The 27,678-nt window shown below is 43.9% G+C and overlaps 1 protein-coding gene across 1 annotated transcript in view; it reads right to left on the reverse strand.

Annotated features, from left to right (window-relative positions):
* NTPCR (nucleoside-triphosphatase, cancer-related) overlaps window positions 1-27,678 on the reverse strand; it is a 57,632-nt gene that overhangs the window by 14,571 nt on the left and 15,383 nt on the right. Inside the window, exons 2-3 of the mRNA XM_040350684.1 lie at window positions 10,795-10,957; window positions 3,847-3,946 (exon numbers count right to left, since the gene is read on the reverse strand). Coding sequence (XP_040206618.1) covers window positions 3,847-3,946; window positions 10,795-10,957 — 263 coding nt within the window. The remainder of the gene's footprint in view (window positions 1-3,846; window positions 3,947-10,794; window positions 10,958-27,678) is intronic.

The following is a 27,678-nucleotide window of genomic DNA, read 5'->3' on the forward strand; positions in this document are numbered from 1 at the left end:
TGATCTGGGTAACACACTGCAGCAAGTCCATTTTTACACCTTCTGCAGATCTCCTCACCGGACACACTGCTACTTCACTTGGATCACAAACTGCAACAGTCTTACCATATCCCGTAACAGGCAAGTCCATCTTCACTTGAGTGCGCTGTTTCTCAGCTGCATAGTTACTGGCCAACTCCCCCTGGTGGCCACAGGATGAAATCACAGCAGGAATCTCCCACTGTTTAGCACCCCCTGCAGACACAACAGAAAACTCCCTGTTGCCAGGGGTAACTGCAAACATATCTGAAAGGGAATCTTGGCCCACCGACAAAGAGTTCTGCTCAGCAACATTACCTCCAGCTGCACCCCAGAATCTAGAGCAAGAAAATATGCCGTGGCCCAACTGACCACATTCCAGGCATGGTGTTCGGCGACTTTCTCTTGTTGCTAAGGGAGATGGCACTCTCCCAACACGCAGAATTTCACTTGCATCTTTATGGGGGTGGTGATACTCCTCTTCCCTGCAGCTCCTCCTTCTCATCGACACATCCTCTCCCGTTGCCAACGGAAACGGTGCTCTCCCAGCTGCACATTGCTGGCTCTCTCCGTGAGGCGGCGTTGCTTTAAAGTTGCCACGACCCTCTGTAGGCAATATCCTTGTCTTGCGGTCCACTGACCTGACATCATAGGCGTTGCTATGGGCAACTGCACCCATCTGCTCACTCTTTACACTCAGCGCAGGCTTCTCATACCTTTGCTTTGCTGAAGCCTGGGACAAAGGGCATTTGGAAACTTCATGCCCCCACTCACTGCACTGCGCACCTGGCTCTCAAGACTTTTCACATTGATAGCTGGCTGGCTTACACCAGCGTTGCCAGGGGCAACAGCATGCACTTTGACTTGGATTTGGTTCAGCACAGCCAGGTGCATCTTGCACCAGTCTGGGGCTTGTTCTGTCGGTAACAACCCCTCCAGCCATAAGGTTTTGTCTCTCATTTCTGCAATCATTGCTTTCTGTTTGCGTTTTGACCTCCCCATCACTGCAAACAGGGCAATGTTTTTTTAACACAGTTCCTTTTTAAGTTTCCAAGACTTGCAAACGGCACACTTTCACATGCAGACTTCACTCTTTGCGGTTCCGCTTGAACCATCCACTCACTGGGCCTTCCCAAGTGGATACATCTTCTCAGGCCACGCTGAGCTCACTTCCACAGGTACACCACCTGTATGCAACACAGTTCATCAATTGAACTCCTGTGCAATGCAGTTTGCCTGGCTGCCACACACAGCAGTTCACAGCAGAAAACTTTGACTTTCAGTTCACATTGGCTGCTCATCACAGTATTGCTGCAAAACACACAGTTCCTTTCTACTCACTGTTTTGTTGGTATGCGAGGATCTGGAACTCTTCCAAAACTGCCCGAAGCAATACCTCCACCATATGTAAGATTTGGGGTTATTAGACTCCAGCGATAGATGCGTTTTTCAGTGAGTATGCCAATCCAGAACTGAGTTTTTAAGGGCCTGGTAGTCCACTTTTATTTAAAAGCATAAAAGTTCACAAATACAATAGCAGCCCTCGCAGGGGGTTCCACCATTCCTGTATCTTGCCAAATCAACAGTGTAGCCTCCTGGCTGTCATACTTGCTACCCAGCTGTTTCAGGCCTTTAGCCTAGGCCCCAGTTCTGTTCCTCAGAACAAACAGTTTCCCAGAGTTAAGCACAAACCTAGCTTACTCCCATTAAGGACATCTGCCTCCTGCAGACATCCACACAGCCTCCGACTTCTCTCAGAGAGATTGGGAATCCACCCGATTCCCAGGACAGACTTCCTGTCTGTGGGTGGGGCCCTGAGCTATAGTCAGGTCAGAAGTAAATATCTGAACACACAGCTGTGCAATTAGTGTGCCTTTCTCTCCAATATATGGCGTAAACCAGCACTCTTTCCCATAGCACAGAGTCCCCCCCTCACAAAATATATATATATATATATATATATATATACACACACACACACACACACATATACATAATAAAAAAATTACATGAATATATCCCATAATTTGTTGGCGCCATTTCATTTGTGCAAACCAAATCACTATATGGTGATTTTTTTTTTTTTTTACCAAAAATATGTAGCAGAATACATATTGGCCTAAATTTATGAAATGTTATTTTTTTTTTCAAAACTGGGTCGGTCTATTCTTTGTCTCCACTTTCCCCGCCGCTGAGCCAGTAGGAGAGTGCAGCAGTGCCTCACGCATGCACAGTAGGGACCCAGCCTGAAGTCGTAATTCTACACTGCCGGGTTCCCTTACCTGCAATGGCGGAGGCAGAACCCGACAGCTGATGGAAACATCAGCTGCGGTGCCAACATCACTTGACTCCAGTACAGGCAAGTGTCCTATAATTAAAAAAGTCAGCAGCTGCAGTATGTGTAGCTGCTGGCTTTTTATTTTTGCAGGGGTGGGCGGACTTGCTCTTTAAAAGAGAAGTAGGGGATTTTTTTTTTCAGCATCATACTTACCTAGATGAATACAACATCTAAATCGATGTTGTATCTGTCCCCTGGAGCCTTTGCACTGAGAACAGAGCGCTCGAACATCACTGATGGCTCGGTTCTCACAGCTCCCTGAGCAAAGAGCTGCTGACTGTCAATCAGCATTTCTCCTCTCTGCTCCCTCTTCGCTCACAGGAGCGCTGAGCTGTGGAGGGGCGGGGAGCGGCCATCTCAGGCTCTCAGGAGTTGCTGAGAGGCTGAGACGGGTGTCAGATTCCTGGGACATCAGCAGAAAGCAGACTTCAGTCCTCTCTCTGCTGAAAAGGGTCATAGGCAGTAGATGCATTGTCATCCTTGTTTATTATACTTTAATCAAGACTAGGAATTTCTTTAAGTTTATAACATATTTACTTGTAAAAGATTGTATAATTATCTTTCATAATACAAAATAAAGACATTTTGACAAGGAAAAGGGTCATAGGCGTACAAAACAAATTGCACTCCTGTAATCCATAGGCGAATCCCAGCCACACAAGCTTTGGCTGGTTTTCTCCTTTAATTGTTAGCCTCAAGTACAGAAATTACCATGGTTACAGTACTTCATATAGTAATTACCATCTTCGGGCTACATACATAGTTAGCCTGAAGAAAGAGACATAAGTCTATCTAGCTCAGCCGTGAATAGCTGCACAAGCGGTCAACCTCCTATTGCTTTCAAGGAGGCTTTCACTCGCAGCTCGTCGCTGAGAACCCCTGCTCAATCTCCTGCTAACAGCCCCATTTGCAATGCCACCCATCAGTGTCATCATTGCCACCCATCAGTGCCCATCATCCGTGCCACCTCATTGGTGCTGCCATATCAGTGCCACTCATTGAAGAAAACATACTTATTAACAAAACATGTTAACAGAAAGGAAAACTTTTTATTTTTTTTCCAAATTTTAGGTCTTTTTTAATTTAGTGTGCAAAAAAAAAAAAAAAAATCGTAGAGGTGATCAAATACCACCAAAAGAAAGCTCCTTTTGTGGGAACGAAATAATAAAAAAATTTGTTTGGGTATAGTGTAGGACCACGCAATTGTCATTCAAATTGCGACAGCGTTGAAATCTGAAAATTGGCTTGGATAGGAAGGTGTATAAGTGCCTGGTATTGAAGTGGTTAAGATTGCAGGCCTCAAACTGCTGTATAATGATAAAAGCACATGACTGTTTAAAGACCCTATCCTGTACAAGGGAGATGTGTAGAAAAAAATATTTTCTTAAAAGCCCTTAAAGAGACTGATACCACAAACAGCTCTTACAATCCACTTTCAGGGAAAAAAAAATAAAAATTGCAACTTCTACAATGAAAACAAGACCACTCACCATGCAGTCCAATATAGGAAGTGCCAAATGCTCAAATGAACTAATATCCACAACATACTGCCCAACTCTGTATTCACGTTTCCCATCTGATTCACCATCTCTAAAAAGGAAAGAGAAAATTCTGCTGAAATAGGTTACATAATAAAAATAAAGTGTAATTATAAACAAAATTTAAAATAACACCCATGTACTCTTTCAATATAATTACATTGCAATATAACCAAGTGCAATATAACCAAAAGTCATTTTTCTTTAAAAAATAAATAAAAAATACCCGGTGATCCTACCAGGCCTGGGATCTTGCTCCAAAAGGGTGACCATGTTGCATGACCTGTAGTGAATTCACTGCACTGCTGTCACCCGCTGCAGCTGCACAGAGCTTCATCGCTATGCATGCCAAAGAGAAAGGTTATTAGAGTTGCCACCACTAAAGTTCCTCCCTCTTGCTGCCAATCGGTGCACTGGCCACTTACTTTAAGGTGATGCTCTGCATCAGGACGAAGTGATGCAGGGTGTTCTCTTGGATCCTTCATCCCAGCTCTGGCTGATGGAAGACTTCTGTGGCCACAATGATAAAGTCACTGGGGCAAGGGAGCAGATTTTTTTTGTATCATCTAATGGCAGCCTCTACATTTTGAATGTGAAAAAGATGAATTTTGACTTGCTTGCAAATTCCATATCTTGCCATACAATACAGGACACAGGAAAAGTATTCTTAGAAACTACCTTCAGGTGATTGGAAACTGGCAAATCCTCAGTTTTGTAGAAAGCAATGCAGAGTAACCAAGGAATGGAGGGTAGCCTGTGTCCTGTACTGTACTGTACTCCAATTCGCAAGTCTAAATTCCTCTTTTCAAAATTGGACATCACAGGACACTGGCAAAGTATTCATAGAACCAACGCTCCCAAGCAATTAATGAAAAGGATGGGCAACAACTAGGTAAACAGAACTATGCCAACAGGCCCAACAAGGGTTGACAGACCAAACTTCAGAATGCTGCCACAAGAACCTTGCATCCGAAAGCAACATCCACAGAAGATTGGACATTCACTTGGTAGAACTTTGAAAAGGCATGAAGAGAGGCCAGGTGTCACCCTTACAAAACTGGACTACAGAGGTACCAGAAAGCCCAGGAAACTCATACCGATTTGGTGGAATGGGCATGTAAAAGTCCTGGAATAGCTTTGTCCTTGAGAGTAAGTGCTAACAATCAGTTTTTTTTATCAAGCAATGGTGGATTTGATAGCAGGGTGTCCCTTTCAAGGTCCTGAGGACAGGACAAATGGGGATGCTGCCTTACTGATCAAAGCTGTTGTTTTTAAGGTAGACTCAAGTTCCGGCACTTGACTCCACCTTTCAGTATGCGCCACGCTGCAGCCGAGACTCGCTCAGTGCCCAGCCAGCACAGTACCCCCCGCTCACCAGGTCACCTGCCTGCTCTACAGAATGGAAGAGAAGGGGAGGCTAGATCTGCTCCACCTCCTCATGTCCCCAGCCAATGTTGTGGCTGTGAAGGGATTGTGTGGGTGGGAATTGTGAAGCAGTGCACACAATGTCATTGCCAGTCCTGGGTGAGTGAACTCTCCCCTCTGTATCTTCCTTCCATATTAACTGTGGGTAGCTGAAGCTACTGCATATTCACTTCCTGGATTTACATAGAAACACACCTTCAGCTCTGCAACTCTCATTGGTCCTCTTATGACTCATCTCCCCTCCCTTCCTGGAAAAATCTCTCTCTCAGAGATCTGTAAATAATATAAGCCTAGGCTTTTTACCAGACAAGAAACAGGAAGTGGGCTGTATTTACTGGCAGAAAAACCCCTGTCAGTCTTACCGGTAACGGTATTTCCAGGACAGCTACTTAAGAGATGATTGACTCCGCCCTCTACAGGAAATACAAATCAGATACAATTTAAAAAGGCCCCTCCCTTTCCTCTGACCCTCAGTTGTTTAGAAGATCAAGCAAACCTCCACCAAAGGGTGGGAATATAGATGCTGTCCTGGAAATACCATTACCGGTAAGACTAACAGGGGTTCCCCCCCCCCCCTTCCAGGACAGCTACCCGAGAGGATAAGCAAGATACTACACCTTAGGAAGGGACAACAGCCTGAAGCACTTTTCTACCAAAGGAGAGGTCCTGGCTGGAAAGCATCTGAACTCTAAAATGCATGAGAGGAGGACCAGACGGCAGCTTTAGAAATTTCTTCCCATGATGCCCCCGCTCTTTCTGCCTATGACGTAGCCATGAATCTTGTAGAATGAGCCCAAATTCTAGAAGGAGGTCTACGACCCGACGCTTTGTAAGCTTCACAAATAGTTTCCTTAATCCATCTAGCGATAGAGCTTTTGGATGCTTTGGATCCCTTTTTGGGGCCACTGAACAATACCAACAGCTGGGAGGAACTCCAAAACCCACTGGATTTCTCCAAGTAAAGCAGCAGACATCTCTTTACATCTAAAAAAACTAAATGTTTCCTCCTCCACATTCTTGGGAGAGGAACAGAAACTAGGAAGGACTACTTCCTGGGACCTATAAAAAGTTAGAAGAAACTTTGGGCAAATAGAAAGGATCAGACCTAATCACTGTAGATCAGAAATCCTTCCCCCTGACGTAATAGCTAAAAGGAAGGAAATCTTCAAGGAAATCAATTTCAGGGAAGCTTCATGCAAAGGATCAAAATGAGCCCTTTGTTAGAGCATTTAACACTTATGACAGATCCCAAGGAGGCACATGTTTGACGATCCTGGGAGAATGCCTAGATCTGGCTGAAAGGAACCTCCCGATTAAAGATTCTTCCGCTAGTCTCTTGTCTGAAAACACAGACAGGGCCGCAACCTGAACCCCAAGGGTGCCGACAGATAGCCCCTTCTCCACTCCTCTGTGTAAAAAATCCAATACACAGGGAGTGGAAAAAGAATCTAAATCGGATTTCCTTTGCCAGGAAATAAAAGTTTTCCAAACTTTCCCATAGATTCTTCTTGTGACCAACTTGCGGCTGTCCAGGATAGTTTGAATAACTCTCTCTGAACACCCTTTCAACTGAAAGATGCGCCGCTCAGCCTCCAGGCCGTCAAATTGAAGGTCTGAGGGCTTGGATGCAACACTGGTCCCTAATGAAATAGATCCTTCCGATCTGGTAGGGGCCAGGGAAGATCCACAGAGAGGGTCTTCAGAGAGAAAAAACAACTTCTCCTGGGCCACCAGGGGGCAATCAGAATCACTTCTGCCCGATCCTGAATAATTTTCCGAACTACCAGAGATAAGAGGGGAAAAGGGGGGGGCATAGGCCAGAGTGAAATTCCACGGGAAAGAGAGTGCATCCGTCCCCAAGAACTCTGCCTCGCTCTCCAGCCAGAACGCCGGGAGTTTTCTGTTGAGACTGGAGGCAAAAAGATCCACTGCAGGAAGACCCCATCTTAACACAATCTCCCGGAACGTGCCTTGATGTTGCTCCCAACAGCTGTAACTGACGCTTACTCTGCTCAGATAGTCTGTTCATTCTCTGAACCCCTAATGTGTACTGCTCTGATTGAGGTGACATTGATTTCCCCCCAGGACAGAATCTGCTGTGTCAGCGTCAGAAGCGACTCTGAACGAGTGCCCCCTTGCTTGTTCGGGTACGCTACTGTAGTGGCATTGTCTCAGAAAACCAATAGGTCTCTTAAACAGACCCTCCTCTTGCAGGGCCAAGAGAGCTTTCCCCACAGCTAGCAGTTTCCTGAAGTTTGAGGAACGGCCTGCCTCCTCTGGCAACCAGGCTCCCTGGGCCTGCCATCCCTGAGAGTGCGCATCCCAGCCTCAACTTTCACTGGAGAATGTTGCGCCCAGTTCTTCCCTGCAGGTGTTCCCGCTGCTCCCACCAGGAAAGATTGAGAAAATCCTCTTTTGGCAGCTGTACCAGCTGATCTAGAGAATCCTTCCTGCGATCCCAATGGCGCAAGAGAAACGCCTGAAGGGGTATGGAGTGTAATTGGGCCCAGGGTACCCCTGGGATGGCTGCAGTCATTAAACCCAATAACTGCATGATACGCCGAAGAGAGGTCTGTGGGAGTAACTTAAAGGCCTGCACGGAGAGAAGAAGTTTCAAAATGTTCTCCTCTGGAAGATATATCTTTTGAGCAACAGAGTCTATTAGATAACCCAGAAAAAGTATCCTATGGGAGGGCACCAGACAAGACTTCTGTTGGTTGACTTTCCACCCTAGTTTCTGAAAGATCCGCAAGACCAACTGCAGATCCCGGATAAGGGACTGTCTCGAGCAAAGATCATAAAATCGTCAAGATATGGGACGATCGATACACCTTGTATCCGAAAAAAGGCCATGACCTCAGCCATGATTTTTGTAAAAATTCTCGGTGCTGCCGAGAGACCGAAAGAAAGGGCATTAAACTGCCAATGACTCAGCCCATTGTCCATGAGAATCGCAAATCTGAGGAACCTTCGGTGGCTCTGGCAGATAGGTACATGAAGATAAGCATCCTGAAGATCCAGGGTTACCATGAAGACCTCTGCTCACAACAGATTTCTTACAGAATAAATATTTTCCATCCAGAAACGGCTGTAGAGAATAAATTTGTTTAGGACGCTTAAATTTATGACCATACGAAGGCTGCCGGAGGCTTTCCGAACCAGAAAGATGTGGGAATAAAATCCCCAGAATTTGAGTTTCCGGAACAGGGAAAAATCACCCCTTCTATTTCCCACATTGAAATCAGACTCAACATGGCTTGCCGTATCTCTTGGTCTCTCGGCAGACGGGTAAGAAAAAATCCTGGGGGGGGGGCAGGGGTGGGAAGACTCTTGAATTTCAACCTGTAACCCTTTTCTAATGTTTGATGAATAAAAGGAATTGACGTAACTCTCCGCCCATTCCTTGACGAAATGGGACAACCTTCCCCCTACCCCTATCCTGGCATCACTGGGGATTCTTGGAAGGGGCTGAAGGAGCAGAGAGTCCCCCCCTTTTTGCTTATCTTTGTTAAAAGACCACTTTTTCTTCGCCTGTTGGTTTTAAAATTAACCTTGTTCTGGAAACTGCGAAAGGGCTTCTTATTCTGTGGAAAAAAATGTTTTACTATCAAAAGTTAAAACAAAGGCAGAAGATTTAATGTTTGTAAAGTTGAAGAAATGACTGAAGTTCCGCTTTAATGATCCTTCCTTCCATGTGCCATAGCGATCCTTCCTGCCTTCCATGTTCATAGTGAACCCTTCTTCCTTTCTTCCATATACCAAAGTGATCCTTCCCCCTCTCCAATATCTCTCCCTAAGGGTTGGTTCACAATAAAGACTCCAGCTTGTGGCACAGCGATCATAACATATTTTATAGGTACACGGACGCCCAGGTTTTGTTTAACCACAGTCCTACACTCCCTCCCACTATCATGTTTGGCCACACCCACTTAGGCCCCTTTCACATGATCGGTCTGAAGGGGAACACCTGTCTGTTTTTCAGGCGACCCAATTGAACCCTCCATTCATCTCTAAGGTGGACTTGTGTCCATTTACACCCGCCTACCTCCAATCCAATCAAATCCCTGGACATGGACCTGTCATCCGCTTGCTCTGCTCATTGTGTCCTGTGACCGATTACCGAGTCGCTAAAGTTGCTCTTGCTCTTGAAAAGGTTGGGCACCCCTGCTCTAATGGCTCTGACTATGTTCAGGCAATGAAGAGACATTTCCTTCTGATGCTTTGAAGCAGGGCAAAAGAAAGATAGCACTATGTCCTCATTAACGTGGAAGACTGATACTATGAAGAAAGGATGGTCTTGTATGTTAGATTATCTTGTCCGTGTGAATGATGAGGAACAGCTTCTTACAAGGGAGCTGTCTGCTCAGAGATACATCTGACAGCAACCAAACATGCTACTTTGCAGGAAAGGTCATCTAAGGGAATATTCCTGATGGGTTCAAAGGGTGATTTCTGCAGGGCAGAGAGAACCAAGTTGCGATCCCAAGGAAGCACAGAGTGCTGAAATGGGAGATTAATGCCAGATACACCATGCATGAAAGTTTTTACAAGGAAGTTCAAAGCCAGAAGTCATTGAAAAAGAATGGACAAGGCAGAATCCTGGCCTTGTAGTATGGCAATACATGGCACATCATCTCTGGGATTGAATTGTCTGTGTTCACACCAAGCTTATAAGGATTTCCAAGAACAATAGTAAATCTTTCTAGAAGTGGCTCATCTTGATTTTAACAAGGTAGGCTTAAAAGACTCAGAGGACCCCGCTATCTTTATAGACCTGGGCTTCAACAGCTATACCGCTAAAGTAAATACTATGAAGCAGGATGGAACAGAGGGCTTTGGGACAGCATATCTGGCCTGTTGGAGAGAGGCCAGGGGTCGTCTACTAGAAGTCTGAGTATGTCTGGTTCTTCTGGGGCAGTTTGGTGCCTTAAGAATCACAGTCTTCCTCTCTTGCTCTATCTTTTTGAGCAGACGAGGCAGAATTCACACGGGAGAAAAGGCATAGGTTAGCCTGATCTGAGACTGGTGCTAAATTATCCTTGGTCCTGGCCACAAAACAGAGGTAGTTTGTTGTTAAATCTGGGAGGCTAGGATGTCTACACCTGGGGTTTTCCATTTCTGATTGTGTGCCCTTGCAGAAGAGGGGTCCAGTGTTGCAGAGGCACTTCTATTGCTCCGAACTTCAGGATTTTGATGGGCTTGGCTTCCATGGGTGACCAAGTTTCCTGGATCGTGAGGGACTGTCTCAAGACATGTTTTTGGAAAAAGGCACAAAAGTGCACAGCTGAAATCGCTCCATTAACCACTTGACCTCTGGAAGATTTACCCCCTTCCTTACCAGGCCATTTTTTACAATACGGGACATTGTTACTTTAACTGATAATTGCGCAGTCATGCAACACTGTACCCAAATACAATTTATGTCCTTATTGGTAGCATTTGATCAGCTACAACTACAGTTTTAATAAAACATACCCGATTCTTGACAAAATTCCATGTTTTCCAGATAAAGTGACAACATCAAATCCTATTCTCCTGCCTCCTTGTCTAACTTCTTCTGTGTAAAAGCCATCAATGGGGGTACCAGATGACTTTAAAGCTTCAGAGGCTTTATGGATTAAGGTGGTTTTTCCAATTCCTTAAAAAATAAAAATATTTATGTATAGTTTAAGGTTATACCATCTAAGCATCAACACCCAATCAATTACAACTAATGCAAACACTGAAGCCTGGTACACACAGGCCGATTATCGGCTGGTTCAACAAAAACCGGCTGACATTTGGCCCGTGTGTACACCAGCCTGTTGCACAGAAGCAAAAGAGGAAGGGTCAGTGTGTAATAAAAAGTCCATACAGCAGGCATGCAGCAGATACAACGCAAAAATTGCATGGTCAGCATGTACAATGTGGCAAGCAGTAGATGCAGAACAAGTGGCAAGCATGAGTTGGTAACAGGACATAAGCCAGTTTGTAAAATATAGCAACAGAAGTCTTTAACCAGGCAGACAGGGTTTGATAAGACGTGTGCACTCAGAGTGTACAGTTGCCAGGTAATAACCAACCAGCAAACTGTACACATTGAGTGCACACATGTGGCAATCACAGCATTAAAAGAAAATACATGTAAAAAATAAAAGCAAGGGCCAAATAAGTGTCACTGAAAGAGTTCTAAACAATCCTGCACCACATCCCAGAAACATGTAACAATAAGTAAATGACAATCACAAAAGGTTGGAGGGACTTTTAAGGTGACTGCTCATCCAAGAGATCAGACACAGATAATTATACAAATATCAAAGTTTATTCTAGTAAAGTCAACAATCCAAGCTCACAACAAAGCTGGCTGTTAGTCCACAAAAACATAAATTTAGAAATCAACATACATCCATGTAAGAAAAGTATAAAAACCATCCCTTATTGCAGTATAGTTCCCTATCCACAGTAGGGATATAACATGGGTAAAAGTAGTTATTCCTGCGCTACAGTGAAAACTATGTGTGCAGAGGGTAAGGCCTCATTCACACGGACGGACCGTCTATCCGTTTTTCTGACATCCGTCAACGGATGACAATGCATTCCTATGGGCAAACGGATGACCATCCGTTACCGTTCGTTAACCTCCGCTTCCGATCCGTGAAAACGTATATTAACGGACGATGTCCGTCAACGTCCGATCAGTTAAGATCCGTTTTGAAGAATTTTTTTTTTTCTTTATTATAATGAACTTAACCTGGTCCATGAAAGGCCAGGCTTGTGGGACTCAACCTGTCAACCACAGTGACAGAGTTAAGAGTTAAGACACAGCAACTGTGGGAGGAAATCTATAAACTTCTGACGCCAGATTGGTCCACCATGACTCTCAAACAGCGTGATCAACGTGGTAAGTGCTGCCCAACTGCAGCATGCTTTCTTGTCAGTGTTTTTATGTAATCATGAGATTATGGAAACATGCGAGTAATGTACTGTTCAGTCTCTCGCTGCAGCAAAGCCAAAGCATGTGGCACTCTGGGGATTATTTACTAAAGGCAAATCCACTTTGCACAAGTGCAAGTTACAAGTGCAAAGTGCACTTGAAATTGAACTGGAAGTGCAGTTGCTGTAAATCCGCTTGTAGTTTGCGCAAAGTGAATTTGCCTTTCGTAAAAAAAAAAACTTTGCTTTGTATGTATTTTTAACGCTTGTACTAATGCATGTCAATTTGTGCGCACCTTGTCCCAGAAGGACATAATTTTTGTCCCTAATTGCTGTCCTTGTTGCATGCTCAGTTTGTGGTGACCTAAGCATCAAAATATTGCTGTCTATCTGGATATGTTGATAGCATTATGTGCACATGATGTTTAATATTGTGAATAGGCAAGGGCATGCTGACTCCTTCACAGACTATGGAGTCCTATTGGTTATAGTTTTTTTTCTTACCCACTTTAATTAAAATCTTATTTTTCAATGTGTGTTTACAGGATTGGAAATTAATAAAAGGTGGCGTTCTCTCAGAGACCGTTATCGCAGAGATTATAAGGATGAGGCAGAGTGTGTGAGCGGTTCCAGAGCTACCACCAAGAAAAAATCCATCTACTTTGAAATGTTGTCCTTCCTAAGCAAAGTCATGGATGTTAGATCGTAAGTGACGTTTGGATGTTCCATCTAGAAAGTGAAAAAAGTAGGTATCCATATAGTAAGGTAATGTTCCTCCTTTTTATTGTAGTACATCAAACATCTCAGAGTGTGAGGAGAACACTGATGAGACAGAGGCAGTGCAGGGAGGTGAGCAAGCCACACAAGGAGAAGACCAGTCCCAGTCTGTGGATGCGGATGAGACAGCACGTCCAAGCTCTTCACAAAGAACCGTGAATGTAAGCATACTATTGATTGGTAATCTTTATCTTATGTACACAAAGGCATCATTTCATGTCTCAATCTGCATATTATTCTCTACAGGTTAGTCATGACAGGCCAACATCACGATCCTCGCGGCGTGGCAAAAAGCCAGAAAATACAGAAATGGACAAAGCTATGCTCCTTTATGGACGAGATGACCTCCTTTAACCACTTCCATACCGCGCCATAGGGAAATGACGGCGGCAGGAACCCCTCGCCGAACCAGGTGGACGTCCTGTGTTCCCAGCGATCTAGGGCACGCGCACCCGCGGCAGCCGCGATTGCCGGTAATCACGCCAGGAGTGTGGATCTGTGTGTGTAAACACACAGATCCACCTCCTGTCAGCGGTGAGGAGACCAATGTGTGTTCCCAGTACAGAGGAACACACATCGGTCTCCTCCCCTTGAGAGTCCCCTCCCCCCTACAGTTAGAACACACCTTAGGGAACATATTAACCCTTTCAACGCCCCCTAGTGGTTAACCCCTTCCCTGCCAGTCACATTTACATGCATATTTATAGCATTAATCGCTGTATAAATGTGAATGGTCCCAAAAACTTGTCAAGAGGGTCCGATGTGTTCGCCGCAATGTCACGGTCACAGTAAAAAAAAACGCAAATCGCCGCCATTACTAGTAAAAAAATGTATAAAATAAAAATGCCATAAATCTATCACCTATTTTGTAGATGCTCTAACTTTTGCGCAAACCAATCAATATACGATTATTGCAATTATTTTTTTGAGGATGGATTTTCGCGCCAAAAAGGTGTGGAACATATAAACTTAAAAAATAAAATATATAATGTAAAGCTGCTCCCCTAAAAATATAAGAGGACAATACCTCATTAAATTTTAGTGAATGAGTGATAGGTAGGGGGCGCTAGTTTAACAAATTTATGTCTAGGCTAAATAACAAAAATAGTGTTAGACAATAAATCTAATCAATGTGTGATAGCAATTACAAAAATCATGTGATATCAATTAAAAAATAAACAAACACATATCAATCAAAACTAAATAGCAAAGACCCAGTTAGATCAATAGTGAAAGAAAAAAGATTCACGAGAGAACCTCTATTGGAAGAGTGATGTGCTCCCAAAACCATAAATCAAGAAAAAAATATAATAAATTCTTTAGTGATAATGATAATGTCCATAAATTTCTGTAGTAGTGGTGAGCCACTAAAAAATAAAGGAGTGAATCTTGCAATGGACCAGAAAATAAACATGCAATCTTCTCATGAACAGCAGTGCTTCAAAATCCTTCCACCAATTCCGCAAAACGACACCCAAAAGTGTAAATAATAAATGCGCTTACCAAAGCGCTTTGACTCCTTTAACTAAAAAGAGAGTCAAACACGCTTGTGCAGTTGTCAATTATTTTTTTACCAAAAATATGTAGAAGAATACGTATCGGCCTAAGCTGAGGGAAAAAAATGTTTTTTTAAAAAAATTGTGATATTTATTAAATAAAAAAGTAAAAAATATTGTGGTTTTTTTTTAAATTGTCGCTTATTTGTTTATAGCGCAAAAAATAAAAACCGCAGAGATGATCAAATACCACCAAACGAAAGCTCCATTTGTGGGGGGAAAAACATAAAGATTTAGTTTGGGTACAGTGTTGCATGACCACGCAATTGTCATTCAAAGTGCAACAGCGCTGAAAACTAAAAATTGGTCTGGGCAGGAAGGGGGTGAAAATGTCCTGTATGGAAGGGGTTAAAAGACAGGAGAGTAAGGATCCATTATGTGATCCAAACAACCCAAATGAGTCCTTTCTGAAGACAATTTATCACACACTTCAAAAAGTACCAGCAGAGAGGCAGATGGAGATACATATGGGTAATTATATTTAATTATGTGGGGGGATGTATTAGAGCTGTAGAGACAGGAATGCCATGGCCCACTATTAGCCAGTATGAACCCCCTCAGAGGCCATCCCGTCAATATTACTATGAGCCCCCTTGCCTTCCGGCCCAGCCATATCTACCGCCCTATCCACAGACCCCTGTGCGTTCGTACAGCTCAATGCACAATACCCAGAGGCCTCCCTATGCTTCCTCTCCTGCTCATTCCTCACAGGGAACATATCCTCCGAGTGCAAACATTAGCTCAAATTCTGCCGATGTTTCTCAAGCAAATAGTCAAACCAGCTCTCGTTCTTCTTCCCAATATTCTACTTCATTTTCCCCATCCCCCTCCTCTTGTTATCAGGATTTGTAACCAGTTTTATTTTGTGAAAGTGAAAGACAGTGACAGATAGTGAGAGATAGTGTGAGGCCTCGTACAGACGGACGGACTGTCCGCTGAAAACGGTCCGGCGTCCGCCCGGAGATTTCTGTCTGATGGTTGTACACACCATCAGACAGAAATCCGTGCGTACACCAAGAGACGTTCATCTGCTGATACACACCTTCTCATTTTGGTATGTCTACGCTGCAGTCGTGGGTGCAGCTGGTCCAGTATGTAGTCAAATGTAGCTACGGTGGGACGTGAGAGGATGGCGTCGCGGACGTGACGTGACGCTGTGAGGGTGGGAAGTGCCGGAGCGCTCTATGGCAGCGAGGCAGCGTGTGTGCGGTGGGGATCCGAAAGATGCAGGAAACTGAGTTGATGTCAGAACCCCGAAGCTAGTCCCACGCTGCCCGAAATTTAAAAAGGAACTGTAATTGATGAAATTGATGCATTTTGTAAGATGGTCATATGGTGAAGCAGGTATTGATGTTTTTTGTTGTATGAGGAGCAGAAATTTGCATTATTTGAAGAGCGGACACAGAACACAATATCTGCATATCACTGGTGCAGGATCCACAGGAGACTGTGTAATGCTGGTAAACCCCGGTGCTTAAGACGGGGATACGGCGAAAAAAAAAAAAAGTATGAAAGTGTCTCTTGGACCCGTTGCCTCTCTTGCTGCATGAACATTATTGAGAATAGACCTGTCAGTATATGAGGAACGGGAGGGAGGAAGATAAACCTCTAAATATTCCCCTAAACGCAAGGCGGGCGCCCCCCTCTGTTCTTTCTCAGTTCTCTGGTGTTTTCTGCAGACTTTCTTTCTTCTTTTTTTTTTTTCTTTTTTTTTGTTGTGCTGATGCTGCTCGTTTGTCTACTTGTGTAGCATTGGCCTCTCTTAGAATACCCCTTAGTAGGGAAAGGGAGGGAGATAGGGGAAGGAGAAGGGAAAGGAAAAGAGAGAGGAAGGAAATCTCCCTAAAATTCGCAAAACTGGGGAAGAGAATAAGACCCTCCAGTAATAGCAGGATGAATAGAACAACGAGGGGTGTTACCTCAAAACCAACTAAAAACAACTCGGGGAATAGTTCTATACAGCAATATATGACGCAGGAAGGGAGTCTCAAAAGCCCAGGGCTTGCAAAAAAGATCAATAAGAAGAAGAATGAAATCAAAAAGGGAGTAAGTAGTGCGGAGAGCTCTAAAGGTGAAACAACAATAGAAAGTGAGCAAGAGCTCAACAATCTGGAAGAGCAAGTCCAAGATATGCAACCGCCTACAAAGGCAGAGATGAACGCAATGCTGCTGAGGATGGAAAATGTTATCAGGACAGAAATTAATAAAGTAAGAACAGATCTTGGCGGGCTCCGTGAAAGAGTGGAAGAGACTGAGAAAAGAATAGAGGAACAGGATCAGGAAATAAATGACCTAAAAAAACAAGTAAGGGCTCTGAGCGATAGCCAAAGATTGGCGGCATATAGGATAGAGGACCAGGAGAATCGCAACAGGCGACAGAACCTGAGAATTAGAGCGATAGTAGAAGAAAAGGAGGAAGACCTGAGAGCTATCATGAACACAATATTCAACCCTCTGCTTGAGAGGTCTGTACAATCAAAGCCCCTTAAGATAGAGAGAGTTCACCGAGTGGGGAACCCCCAACAGATAGAGAGGTATGGCCCAAGGGATGTTATCATTAGATTCAGGAATTATGTCGATAAAGCAGAAATCTGGGGAAGACTCAGGGGGAAATCCCTGAGATATAGAGACTGAGCTACAAATATTCTCCGATTTGTCTAAAGAAACGTTGGCAAGAAGAAGACACCTGAAACCCCTCTTAGATCTAATGCGGGCACATAATATAAAATATAAATGGGGGTTCCCGGCTTGCCTCATAGGCATAAAGGGAGGTAAAACAGCACGACTTAGGTTCCCGGAGGAATTAAATGAATTCTGTCACAAAATGGATCTAACAGCCCCAGAGTTGCCGGACTGGGTGGGCTAGTCGGGTTTCTTATAGCCCCGAGGCTGGAGGGGCTGGATTGGGGGGGGGAGGTGGGGCGGGGAGCTGATGGAGCGCCCTAGAGTACCACCACTAGTGAGGAGCCGTAGGTGGAGGAGAGGAGACAACCTATAGCGGCTCTCAGGCCAGGATGGGGGGGGGGAACGGGAGGGGGGGTATTTGGAGGGATGAGGGAGGGGGACCATCTGAACGACTCCACAAGAAACTTTCCTAAACTCTTCAAAAAAAGGAAAAAAAAAAAGAGGGGGGGAGATGTATATCTATAAATGACAGAAATCAAGTTTCTTACATATAATGTAAAAGGATTGAACTCGCATATTAAGAGACATAAAATTCTAGGTGAATTAAAGCAGTATAAAGCAGATATAGTCTACCTTCAAGAGACTCACATTACCTTAGAATCCAATATTAAGCTGTACTCATCTGATTATCCTGTTTGGTATTATGGGGACACAGTTTCATCACGATCCCGTGGGGTAGCAATAGGTTTTGCAAAAGGAGTTCGATTCACTCTTGTGGATAGACAGACAGACCCCGAGGGTAGGTATCTATTCTTGAAAATAAAACTGGGAGGAGAAGATTTTACCTTGGCGAATGTCTATGCTCCTAATGTTAATTCAGTCAAATATATTAGTAAGATTCTTAGAAAATTGAAAGAGTACGAAGAAGGACAGGTAGTGATGATGGGCGATTTAAATTTTTGTATGTCCCCGAGTGTCAGGACCTGGATTTGAACCTGGGACCTCAGCTGTGTCTGGCAGTGAACCTTCTCACTGAGCTATCTGGGATGCTGGACAGCTCCCTGTCTTATCTGCTGGACAAACCCATCTGATACATTGAACATTCCTGCCTTGTGTCTTGATTGTCTTGAACCCCTTGCTCCTCCCACGAACTTCCTGATATAAGCCATGTCTCTGCACTTCCTCCTTGCCAGAATATTGTGCTATCTCCAGCCTGTATCTTGCTCCTGTCTTCCCTGCTGCCGTCCATATTTGCTACTGCTCGTTATCGACCCTTGGCTTGTTATCGACTACGCTTCTGCCTGATCCCAACCTACAAATACTCATTACCGACCCCTTGGCTTGTTATCGACTACGCTTCTGCCTGATCCCAACCTACTAATACTCATTACCGACCCCTTGGCTTGTTATCGACTACGCTTCTGTTTGATCTTTACCTGCTTATCTGCTATTGTACCCCGGCTTTCTCACCTCCTGGTGGGGCAATCCTGAGGACCGCGACCTGGCGCTAACACGCAGCAAAATCCATCTTCACCTTCAGAAGCTCTGGTGAACACCGGTTAGCGCTTAGATTCCACACCTCAGGTGACCCCGTGTCATCAGCCAGGGTGACCTGCTCTGCTGCTATAGCTACTGGCCTCTGAGCCTGACCCCAGATCGTGACAGAATATTCTGGCCCAAAACATGGAGGCCGTTGTAGCAGCTGCTGTAGCTCCTCTCAGGGTGCAAATCGCTGAGTTGCAGACGTTTGCTGTTAACTACCAGGAAAAATGTTCTGAGTTACAAATTGAAGTGAAAGCACTACAAGAGGAAATCCTTGATATGAATAAACAATTGCGTGACTTTCGTGCTCGAGACACTGCTGCCGTAGATACTAATACACGAATGCCCCTACCACTTAAGTTTAACGGAGACCGCCGCCATTATAGAGGGTTCCTTAATCAATGTCGCATATACTTTCAGATGCAACCTGCTGCATTTACTTCGGACAGGAAAAAGGTGCTGTTTATTATCAACCTCCTGACTGAGGAAGCTTTAGCCTGGGCCTCCCCTTATGTGGAGAAAGATGATGTCGTCCTGGATAATTTAGATTCTTTTGTGACTGCGATGAACCAAGTTTTTGATGATCCTAACCGCTGCGCTACTGCTGAGGCAAAATTGCACAATTTACGGCAGGGTAGACGCTCTGTTGCAGAGTACACAACTGAATTTCGACGCTGGATCTCAGATACCAATTGGAATCCAGCAGCACAAAAGAGTCAGTTCCGTCAAGGACTCTCGGAACAAGTAAAAGATGAGCTTGCCAGAGTAGAAAGTCCTGACGACCTTGAGGCTTTTATTAAATTGTGTATTCGAATTGATCAAAGACTTACTGAAAGGAGAAAGGAAAGGAGAGACTGGGAATCTTAGGCAGTAATGGTGGCATGCGTTTTTCTACTACTCAGTATCCTCCTAAGGTTTCAAGATTTACTCCTGATTCTGACACTCCTGAACCTATGCAGGTGGATGCTCTTAAAAGATCTATTACTACTCAGGAGAAAGAAAGACGACGTTCAGAGAACTTATGTCTTTATTGTGGAGACTCCGGACATTATGCAGTTAATTGTCCCAATAAATTTAAAAGAACAATTGCAGCAACAGATATTACAGTATCTGAACAAATAAACTCAATTTCTCAGTCCGTCTCTCCTTTGATTCAGGAAGCAAATAAGGTTAATTCTTTATCAACTCATTTTGTCATCCCCATTAAGCTAATTTCTGAGGGCCGTGAAATCCCCTGCTCTGCTATGCTGGACTCTGGGGCTGGAGGAAACTTTATGGATATAGAGTTTGCCCACCACAATAACATTCAAGCCATAAATACATCTTCTCCTATTGAGATGGAGACAGTTGATGGTTCACCCTTATCCTCAGGACCTGTTACCCATAAAACCGTTCCTTTGGTAATCCAGTTTGAGGCGGATCATCGTGAGACCATCAGCTTTCAGTTGATCACATCACCCAAATTTCCCATCATTTTGGGCATTCCTTGGTTCTCCACTCACAATCCCTCTATCAACTGGGGAGCACGGACCATAGATTTCACATCCTCCCACTGCAAGGAACACTGTAGGGAATCTTATCAAACAAGTTCTCCGCTGGTCAAGGAATTGCAAGTTGGTGTGGTAACTACCCAGTCATATGACGACTTGCCTCCACAATACCATGCATTCCGGGATGTCTGTGATAAGAAAAATGCAGATCAATTACCTCCTCATCGCCCATACGACTGCCCCATTGAGCTGCTTCCAGGGGCCGAAATACCTTTTGGCCGCCTTTTTAATCTCTCAGAACCTGAATTAAAAGTGCTCAGGGAGTGGCTTGATGAAAATTTAGAAAAGGGTTTTATTAGACACTCAACATCTCCTGCATGAGCAGCTCTATTCTTTGTTGAAAAGAAAGACTCCACCTTGCATCCATGCATTGATTACAGGCACATGAATAAGGTCACAATTAAAAAACGTTATCCACTCCCCTTGATCTCGGAAATGTTGGAAAGACTTTGTTCTGCCAAAGTGTTTACAAAACTTGACCTACGGGGGGCATATAACCTGGTCCGTATTCGTTCAGGAGATGAATGGAAAACCGCCTTTAGAACCAGATATGGGCATTTTGAGTCCTTGGTCATGCCTTTTGGTCTCTGCAATGCCCCTGCGACCTTTCAGCACTTCATAAATGATGTTTTTCGAGATCTGTTGGACCACTTTGTCATTGCTTATCTGGATGACATCCTTATCTTTTCTGATAACCTGGAAGAGCACCGCAAGCATGTTTGCATTGTCTTTGAAAGATTAAGGCAGAATCGACTTTACATCAAATTGGAGAAATGTGAGTTTGAACAAACCCAGATCCAGTTCTTAGGGTATATTATTTCTCCAGATGGAGTGGGCATGGATCCTGAGAAGATTAAAGCAGTGGTAGATTGGCCTGCCCCCGGAAACATTAAGGAAATCCAACGATTTGTCGGGTTTGCCAACTTTTACAGAAAATTTATAAGGAACTTCTCTAAGGTGATAGCTCCAATTACCCAGCTAACAAAGAAAGGGGTGCACTTTGTGTGGTCATCTGAGGCACAGGCTGCTTTTGGAAAGTTAAAAACTCTTTTTACTTCTGCACCAGTATTGGTACATCCCAATCCTGAATTACCTTTTATAGTGGAAGTGGATGCTTCAAACTCTGCCGTGGGAGCTATCCTCTCCCAACGACATGGTGAAAAGATGCAGCTACATCCTTGTGCTTACTTTTCTCGTTTAATGTCTTCAGCCGAAAGAAATTATGACATTGGGAATAAGGAGTTGCTAGCAATTAAAGAAGCATTTTCTGAATGGAGGCATTTGCTGGAAGGCGCTAAGCATCCTGTAACCGTTCTCACCGATCATAAGAATCTGGAATTCATTCGTTTGCCAAGAGATTGTCTTCTAGACAAGCACGTTGGTCATTGTTCTTTTCCAGGTTCAATTTTATTATCTCATATCGACCTGGGTCAAGGAATGGTAAGGCTGATGCCTTATCACGAATGTTGTCTGGGCCTCTCCAGGAAGACAACTCTGAATACACAGTCCTGCCTCAAAAAAACTTTCTAGGTGTCACAAGTTCTAAAGCATTCTTGAGTCTTCTCAAGGAAGGGTACGAGAATGACCCACTCCTCAAAGATCCTCCTATGAACATCATCCTTGATTACAAGAATGGCTTCTGGACTCAAGCACATCGCCTCTATGTACCTGAAGTTGCTCGGGTTGAAGTCCTCAAGTTGGTTCATGACTCCAAACTTGCTGGACATTTTGGAGTTTCTAAGACGGAGGAACTTTTATCCCGTTCCTTTTGGTGGCCTGGGTACAAAAGAGATGTCAAAAGTTATGTAGCCTCGTGCCTGGTCTGTGCTCGCAATAAGACACCCCGAGCTTCTCCTTTGGGGTTGCTCCAGCCACTCCCTGTCCCATCAAGACCATGGGGATCAATTTCTATGGACTTTGTGGTTAAATTACCCCCCTCTAAAGAAATGACCACTATCTTGGTTGTTATTGACCGCTTCACTAAGATGGCTCACTTCATACCAGTGAAGGGGGTACCCTCTGCAGAACAAACTGCAGAGTTGATGGTTCGAGAAGTCTTTAGACTACATGGAATTCCAGAAGATGTAGTTTCTGACCGAGGAGTACAGTTCACTTCAAAATTTTGGAAAAGCTTTTGCTCAGCTTTAGGAGTAACAATTAATCTATCTTCTGCTTTTCATCCTCAGTCTAATGGTCAGACCGAGAGGACCAATCAAACGTTAGAGCAGTACCTCCGATGTTTTGTTAGTTATCTTCAGGATGACTGGGTTGACTATCTTCCTACAGCGGAGTTTGCTTATAACAATTCTAAACATAGCTCCACCTCTCAGACCCCTTTTTTCCTAAATACCGGGCTTCATCCAGCTTTTATCCCTGATCTCCCTATCTCAACTCCAATTCCTGCTGTTACCAACAGATTAACTGCTTTACAGGAGATCCAGGGAAAATTGATCGAGACTTTGAGGGAAGCTCAGGAAAGTTACAAGAAGGCTGCAGATAGACATCGCAGAGCACTTCCTACCTTTCATGTGGGTGATCAAGTTTGGTTATCTACTAAAAATCTGAAGGTTCATGTTCCATCTGCAAAGTTGGGACAAAAGTTTGTGGGACCTTTCCAGATCTTGGCCCAGATCAACCCAGTTGCCTTTCGCCTAAAACTTCCAGCAAGTATGAAGATTCACCCTGTGTTTCACATTTCGCTACTTAAACCTTTTCACGAAAATACTTTTTCTGGAAGAACACTTCCACCCCCTCCACCTGTTGAGGTACAGGGTGAAGAAGAATACGTGGTAGAGAAAATTCTTGATTCCAGGATCTATAGGAACAAATTGCAATATCTGGTTCAATGGGAGGGATACGGGACAGAAGAAAATTCTTGGGAGCCTGAGCAGAACGTTCATGCTCCTAGATTAACAAGAGGATTCCACCAGAGGTTCCCTCACAAACCAGGCCCTAAGACGTCCAGTGGACGTCCTGGGAGGAGGGGAGTACTGTCAGGACCTGGATTTGAACCTGGGACCTCAGCTGTGTCTGGCAGTGAACCTTCTCACTGAGCTATCTGGGATGCTGGACAGCTCCCTGTCTTATCTGCTGGACAAACCCATCTGATACATTGAACATTCCTGCCTTGTGTCTTGATTGTCTTGAACCTTGAACCCCTTGCTCCTCCCACGAACTTCCTGATATAAGCCATGTCTCTGCACTTCCTCCTTGCCAGAATATTGTGCTATCTCCAGCCTGTATCTTGCTCCTGTCTTCCCTGCTGCCGTCCATATTTGCTACTGCTCGTTATCGACCCTTGGCTTGTTATCGACTACGCTTCTGCCTGATCCCAACCTACAAATACTCATTACCGACCCCTTGGCTTGTTATCGACTACGCTTCTGCCTGATCCCAACCTACTAATACTCATTACCGACCCCTTGGCTTGTTATCGACTACGCTTCTGTTTGATCCTTACCTGCTTATCTGCTATTGTACCCCGGCTTTCTCACCTCCTGGTGGGGCAATCCTGAGGACCGCGACCTGGCGCTAACACGCAGCAAAATCCATCTTCACCTTCAGAAGCTCTGGTGAACACCGGTTAGCGCTTAGATTCCGCACCTCAGGTGACCCCGTGTCATCAGCCAGGGTGACCTGCTCTGCTGCTATAGCTACTGGCCTCTGAGCCTGACCCCAGATCGTGACACCGAGCCTCGATAGTACGTCCCATGTACAGGGGACTAAGCGGGAGCATCTTGAGTCGTTCAAAAAGCAAATGTCGCAGAGTCAAATGGTGGATGTTTGGCGAATTTACAACCCCAAGACCCGTGACTATACGTTTTTCTCCTCTGTGCATGGGACGTACTCGAGGATCGACTACATCCTCGTGAACCATAGACTTTTGGAGAGTGTGGTTGAGACAAATTGCGAGATCATGACGATTTCAGATCACGCCCCTATAACCATGAAAATAAGAACATCCATACAAAAAGCCAGTCCTCCAGAGTGGAGACTGGATGAAGGTCTGTTGGAGGACGAGGATGTGGTCGAGAGATTTTCGAAAAGAGCTGGAATTCTATTTTCAGGAGAATGACAAGGAGGATATCTCAAAAGCCTCACTCTGGGATGCCCACAAGGCCTATATAAGAGGGACCTTTATTAGAGAAGGGGCAAGGAAAAATAAAATAAGAATGAGTAAACTTAAAACATTAAGGGAAGAAATATATAGGCTAGAACAGGAACATAAATCACAGGGGCAGAGGGAAACGCTCCGAGAGCTAACTATAACAAGAGATGAATACAGAGCTCTCGTCGAGCAAGAAACCAAGAAATTTATAGATAGGACAGTGAGAGAAAGATATGTATGGGGAAATAAACCTAGTAAAAACCTGGCCAGAATGGTAAGAAAAAAGAAGACTAGGAATTTCATTGAAAAAATCAGGGATGGGAATGGGGAGCTTGTATATGCGACAAATAAAATAGCAGACTCTTTTAGAAGCTACTATAAAGATTTATACGATGTTCAACACAAGATTAGGGACCTGGGAGAAAAAAATGGCAAGATACGGGAAGTACTACAGCAAGCCAGCCTATCGAAGATAGAAGAGCATGAAAGATTAAAAATGGAGGAATGTATAACTGAGCAGGAGATCAGGGAGGCCCTAAAGAACTCCCCTAAGGGGAAAAGTCCTGGGCCAGATGGCTTCACGACCGCTTATATACAAAAGTTTAGTACCATCTTAGTACCCAGAATGTGTCAATATTTCAACGGTCTGGGGTTAGACTATGAGATGAGTAGAGAGGCGCTAACAGCGACGATTACGGTTATAAAAAAAGAGGGGAAGGATAACACGATTTGCTCAGGCTTTCGACCTATCTCGCTCCTGAATGCAGATACTAAATTGTATGCGAAAATTCTGGCTGCACGAATGAAGGGAGTGATGACAGACATGGTCCATCCAGACCAGGTTGGATTTATCCCGGGAAGGAAGGGTAAAGATAATGGGGTCAGGGCACTTCTTCTCCTTCAACAGCTGAGGGAAAGTGGGACCCCCGGTCTGCTCCTGTCTGTAGATGCTGAGAAAGCGTTCGACAGGGTAGACTGGGGGTTCCTGATACAAACATTGGAAGCTATAGGACTAGGCCCAAGGATGATAAGGTGGATCAAAACTCTTTACCATCACCCATGCGCTAGGATAAAAATTAACGGATCCTTATCAGCACCCTTTGAGATGAGAAATGGGACCAGGCAGGGATGTCCCCTGTCTCCCCTTCTTTTTGTGTTAACATTAGAACCCTTATTGGCAATGGTCCGACAAAACCCAGAAATCTATGGAGTAGAAGTAGGAGAAGAGGAGCATAAACTGTCGGCTTTTGCCGATGATGTTTTATTCTTTATAAGTAGTCCAAGAGTCTCTCTCCCAAATTTAATAGCTACCTCAAGACAATACGGTGAGGTATCTAACTTTAAAATGAATACAGCAAAGACGGAGATTCTGAATGTCAATATCCACAAAGAAGAAGAACAATACTTGCGGAAAAAATATAGCTTCTCATGGCAGAAAGAAATAAACTATCTGGGCATTAAATTGGCAAACACCCTTAAAAAATTTTATAGAATAAATTATATCCCTCTGCTCGACGAAATAAAAAAGGAAACTAAAAATATCTATAACAGACCAATTTCGTGGTTCGGAAGGATCAATGTGGCAAAAATGATCCTAGTTCCTAAAATTTTATATAAATTTCAAATGGTCCCAATTTATTTACCACCATCATATGTTAAAATACTTAATTCCCTTATTATGAATTATATTTGGAATAACAAAAAACATAGGATCTCGGCTCAAACCTTAAAACGGGCCAAAGATAAGGGGGGTTTAGCGGTACCAGACATTAGATTGTATTATAACGCTTCGGTTCTCTCAAGGGTTATAGAATGGGCTAAAGAGTCACAGGATAAAAGATGGATAAGTATTGAATATTCACTAGCTAGGGCACAGTTAGGGAGATTGATTTGGAATCCACCACAATTTAGATTTATACACACGTCAGCACATGCAATCACACAGAACGCTTTGAGGATCTGGGATAGATTACACAAACAATTAAAAACAAAATTCAATTCACCTTTTATAGATCTAAAAGAAAACGAATATTTTGCACCAGGGACAAGGGAAGTAGGTGGTAATTGGATAGGAAATAGAGTTCAGTTAAAAGATATAACACTAAAGATTAAAATAATGACATTTCACGAAATCAAACACAAGATGGATTGTATGACGCTTGACGAGTGGAGGTACTTGCAGTTGTCATCATTCGTCAAACGTCTTCCACAACCTATACGGTCACGAGAGGAGTACACCATATTGGAACAAATGTGTAGCACCGAAAGCTCAAAAGGGAATATTTCCAAAATATATAAATATCTGCAAAAAATAGATGAGTCGGATACGCTAAATTATATTCAAAAGTGGGAAAGAGACCTAAATGTTCCAAGGGGGAAAAACAACCATAGGAAGAATCTTAAACCTGACTCACACCTCGGCGGTAGATGTAAGAACCGCGGAGATGAACTTTAAATGCCTGACGGGATGGTACGCCACCCCAGACAAAATGGGCAAATTTAGAGAAGGAGAGTCAGAGGAATGTTGGAGAGGATGCGGGTACAGGGGAACAATGGCCCATTTGTGGTGGAACTGTCCAAAGATTAAAATCTATTGGAAAAAAATCATGACCCTGATAAAAACTATAACAAAAAAAGAAGTAGAAGACAACCCATGGGTAGTCCTTTTTCATGGGGGGGAGGGGTCAGTTAAAGAGTATAAAGCTTCACTGGTGCCCCATTTGCTGAATGCAGCAAAACGCTTGATACCGTTAAAATGGAGGGCGTTGGAAAGTCCCCAAATGTGGGAGTGGATTGACTCGGTCGAGGATACATACAGGAGGGAGAAATTAAAACTTGGTACAGATAAAAATAAGGAGGAGTACAAGGACATCTGGACATCTTGGTTAGAATTTAAAAAATCTTGGAGTTTCGCAGAAAATTTGAAAGAGGAATAGGAAAACAGTCGGAATAAATGGAATATGTTCATTAGGTGGAGTCGTGAGATGGTCGGGGGGGGGGGTGGGGGGCGGAGGTCGGGGGGAGGGGTAGGGTTGGGGGGAGAGGGGTAGTTTATACTTTTCCCTAGTGATGAAAAATATATTTGGTAATTTTGTTTCTGTGTTAAAAAAAATTTAGTCCCACGTGCATGGAGAAAGATATGGTATACAAAAAAAAAAAACAGGATATAAAAAGTAGAACAACATTTATAAAAATATGTATAAAACCACAAATGATGCAAAACCGGAAGTAGAGACAGAATTATGAATAAAATCATGAGCAAGTCTCTTGCTGTGGTTGGTCTGAAGTG

This window comes from Rana temporaria, chromosome 4 (genome assembly GCF_905171775.1).
Source record: "Rana temporaria chromosome 4, aRanTem1.1, whole genome shotgun sequence".
Taxonomy (NCBI): Eukaryota; Metazoa; Chordata; class Amphibia; order Anura; family Ranidae; genus Rana; species Rana temporaria.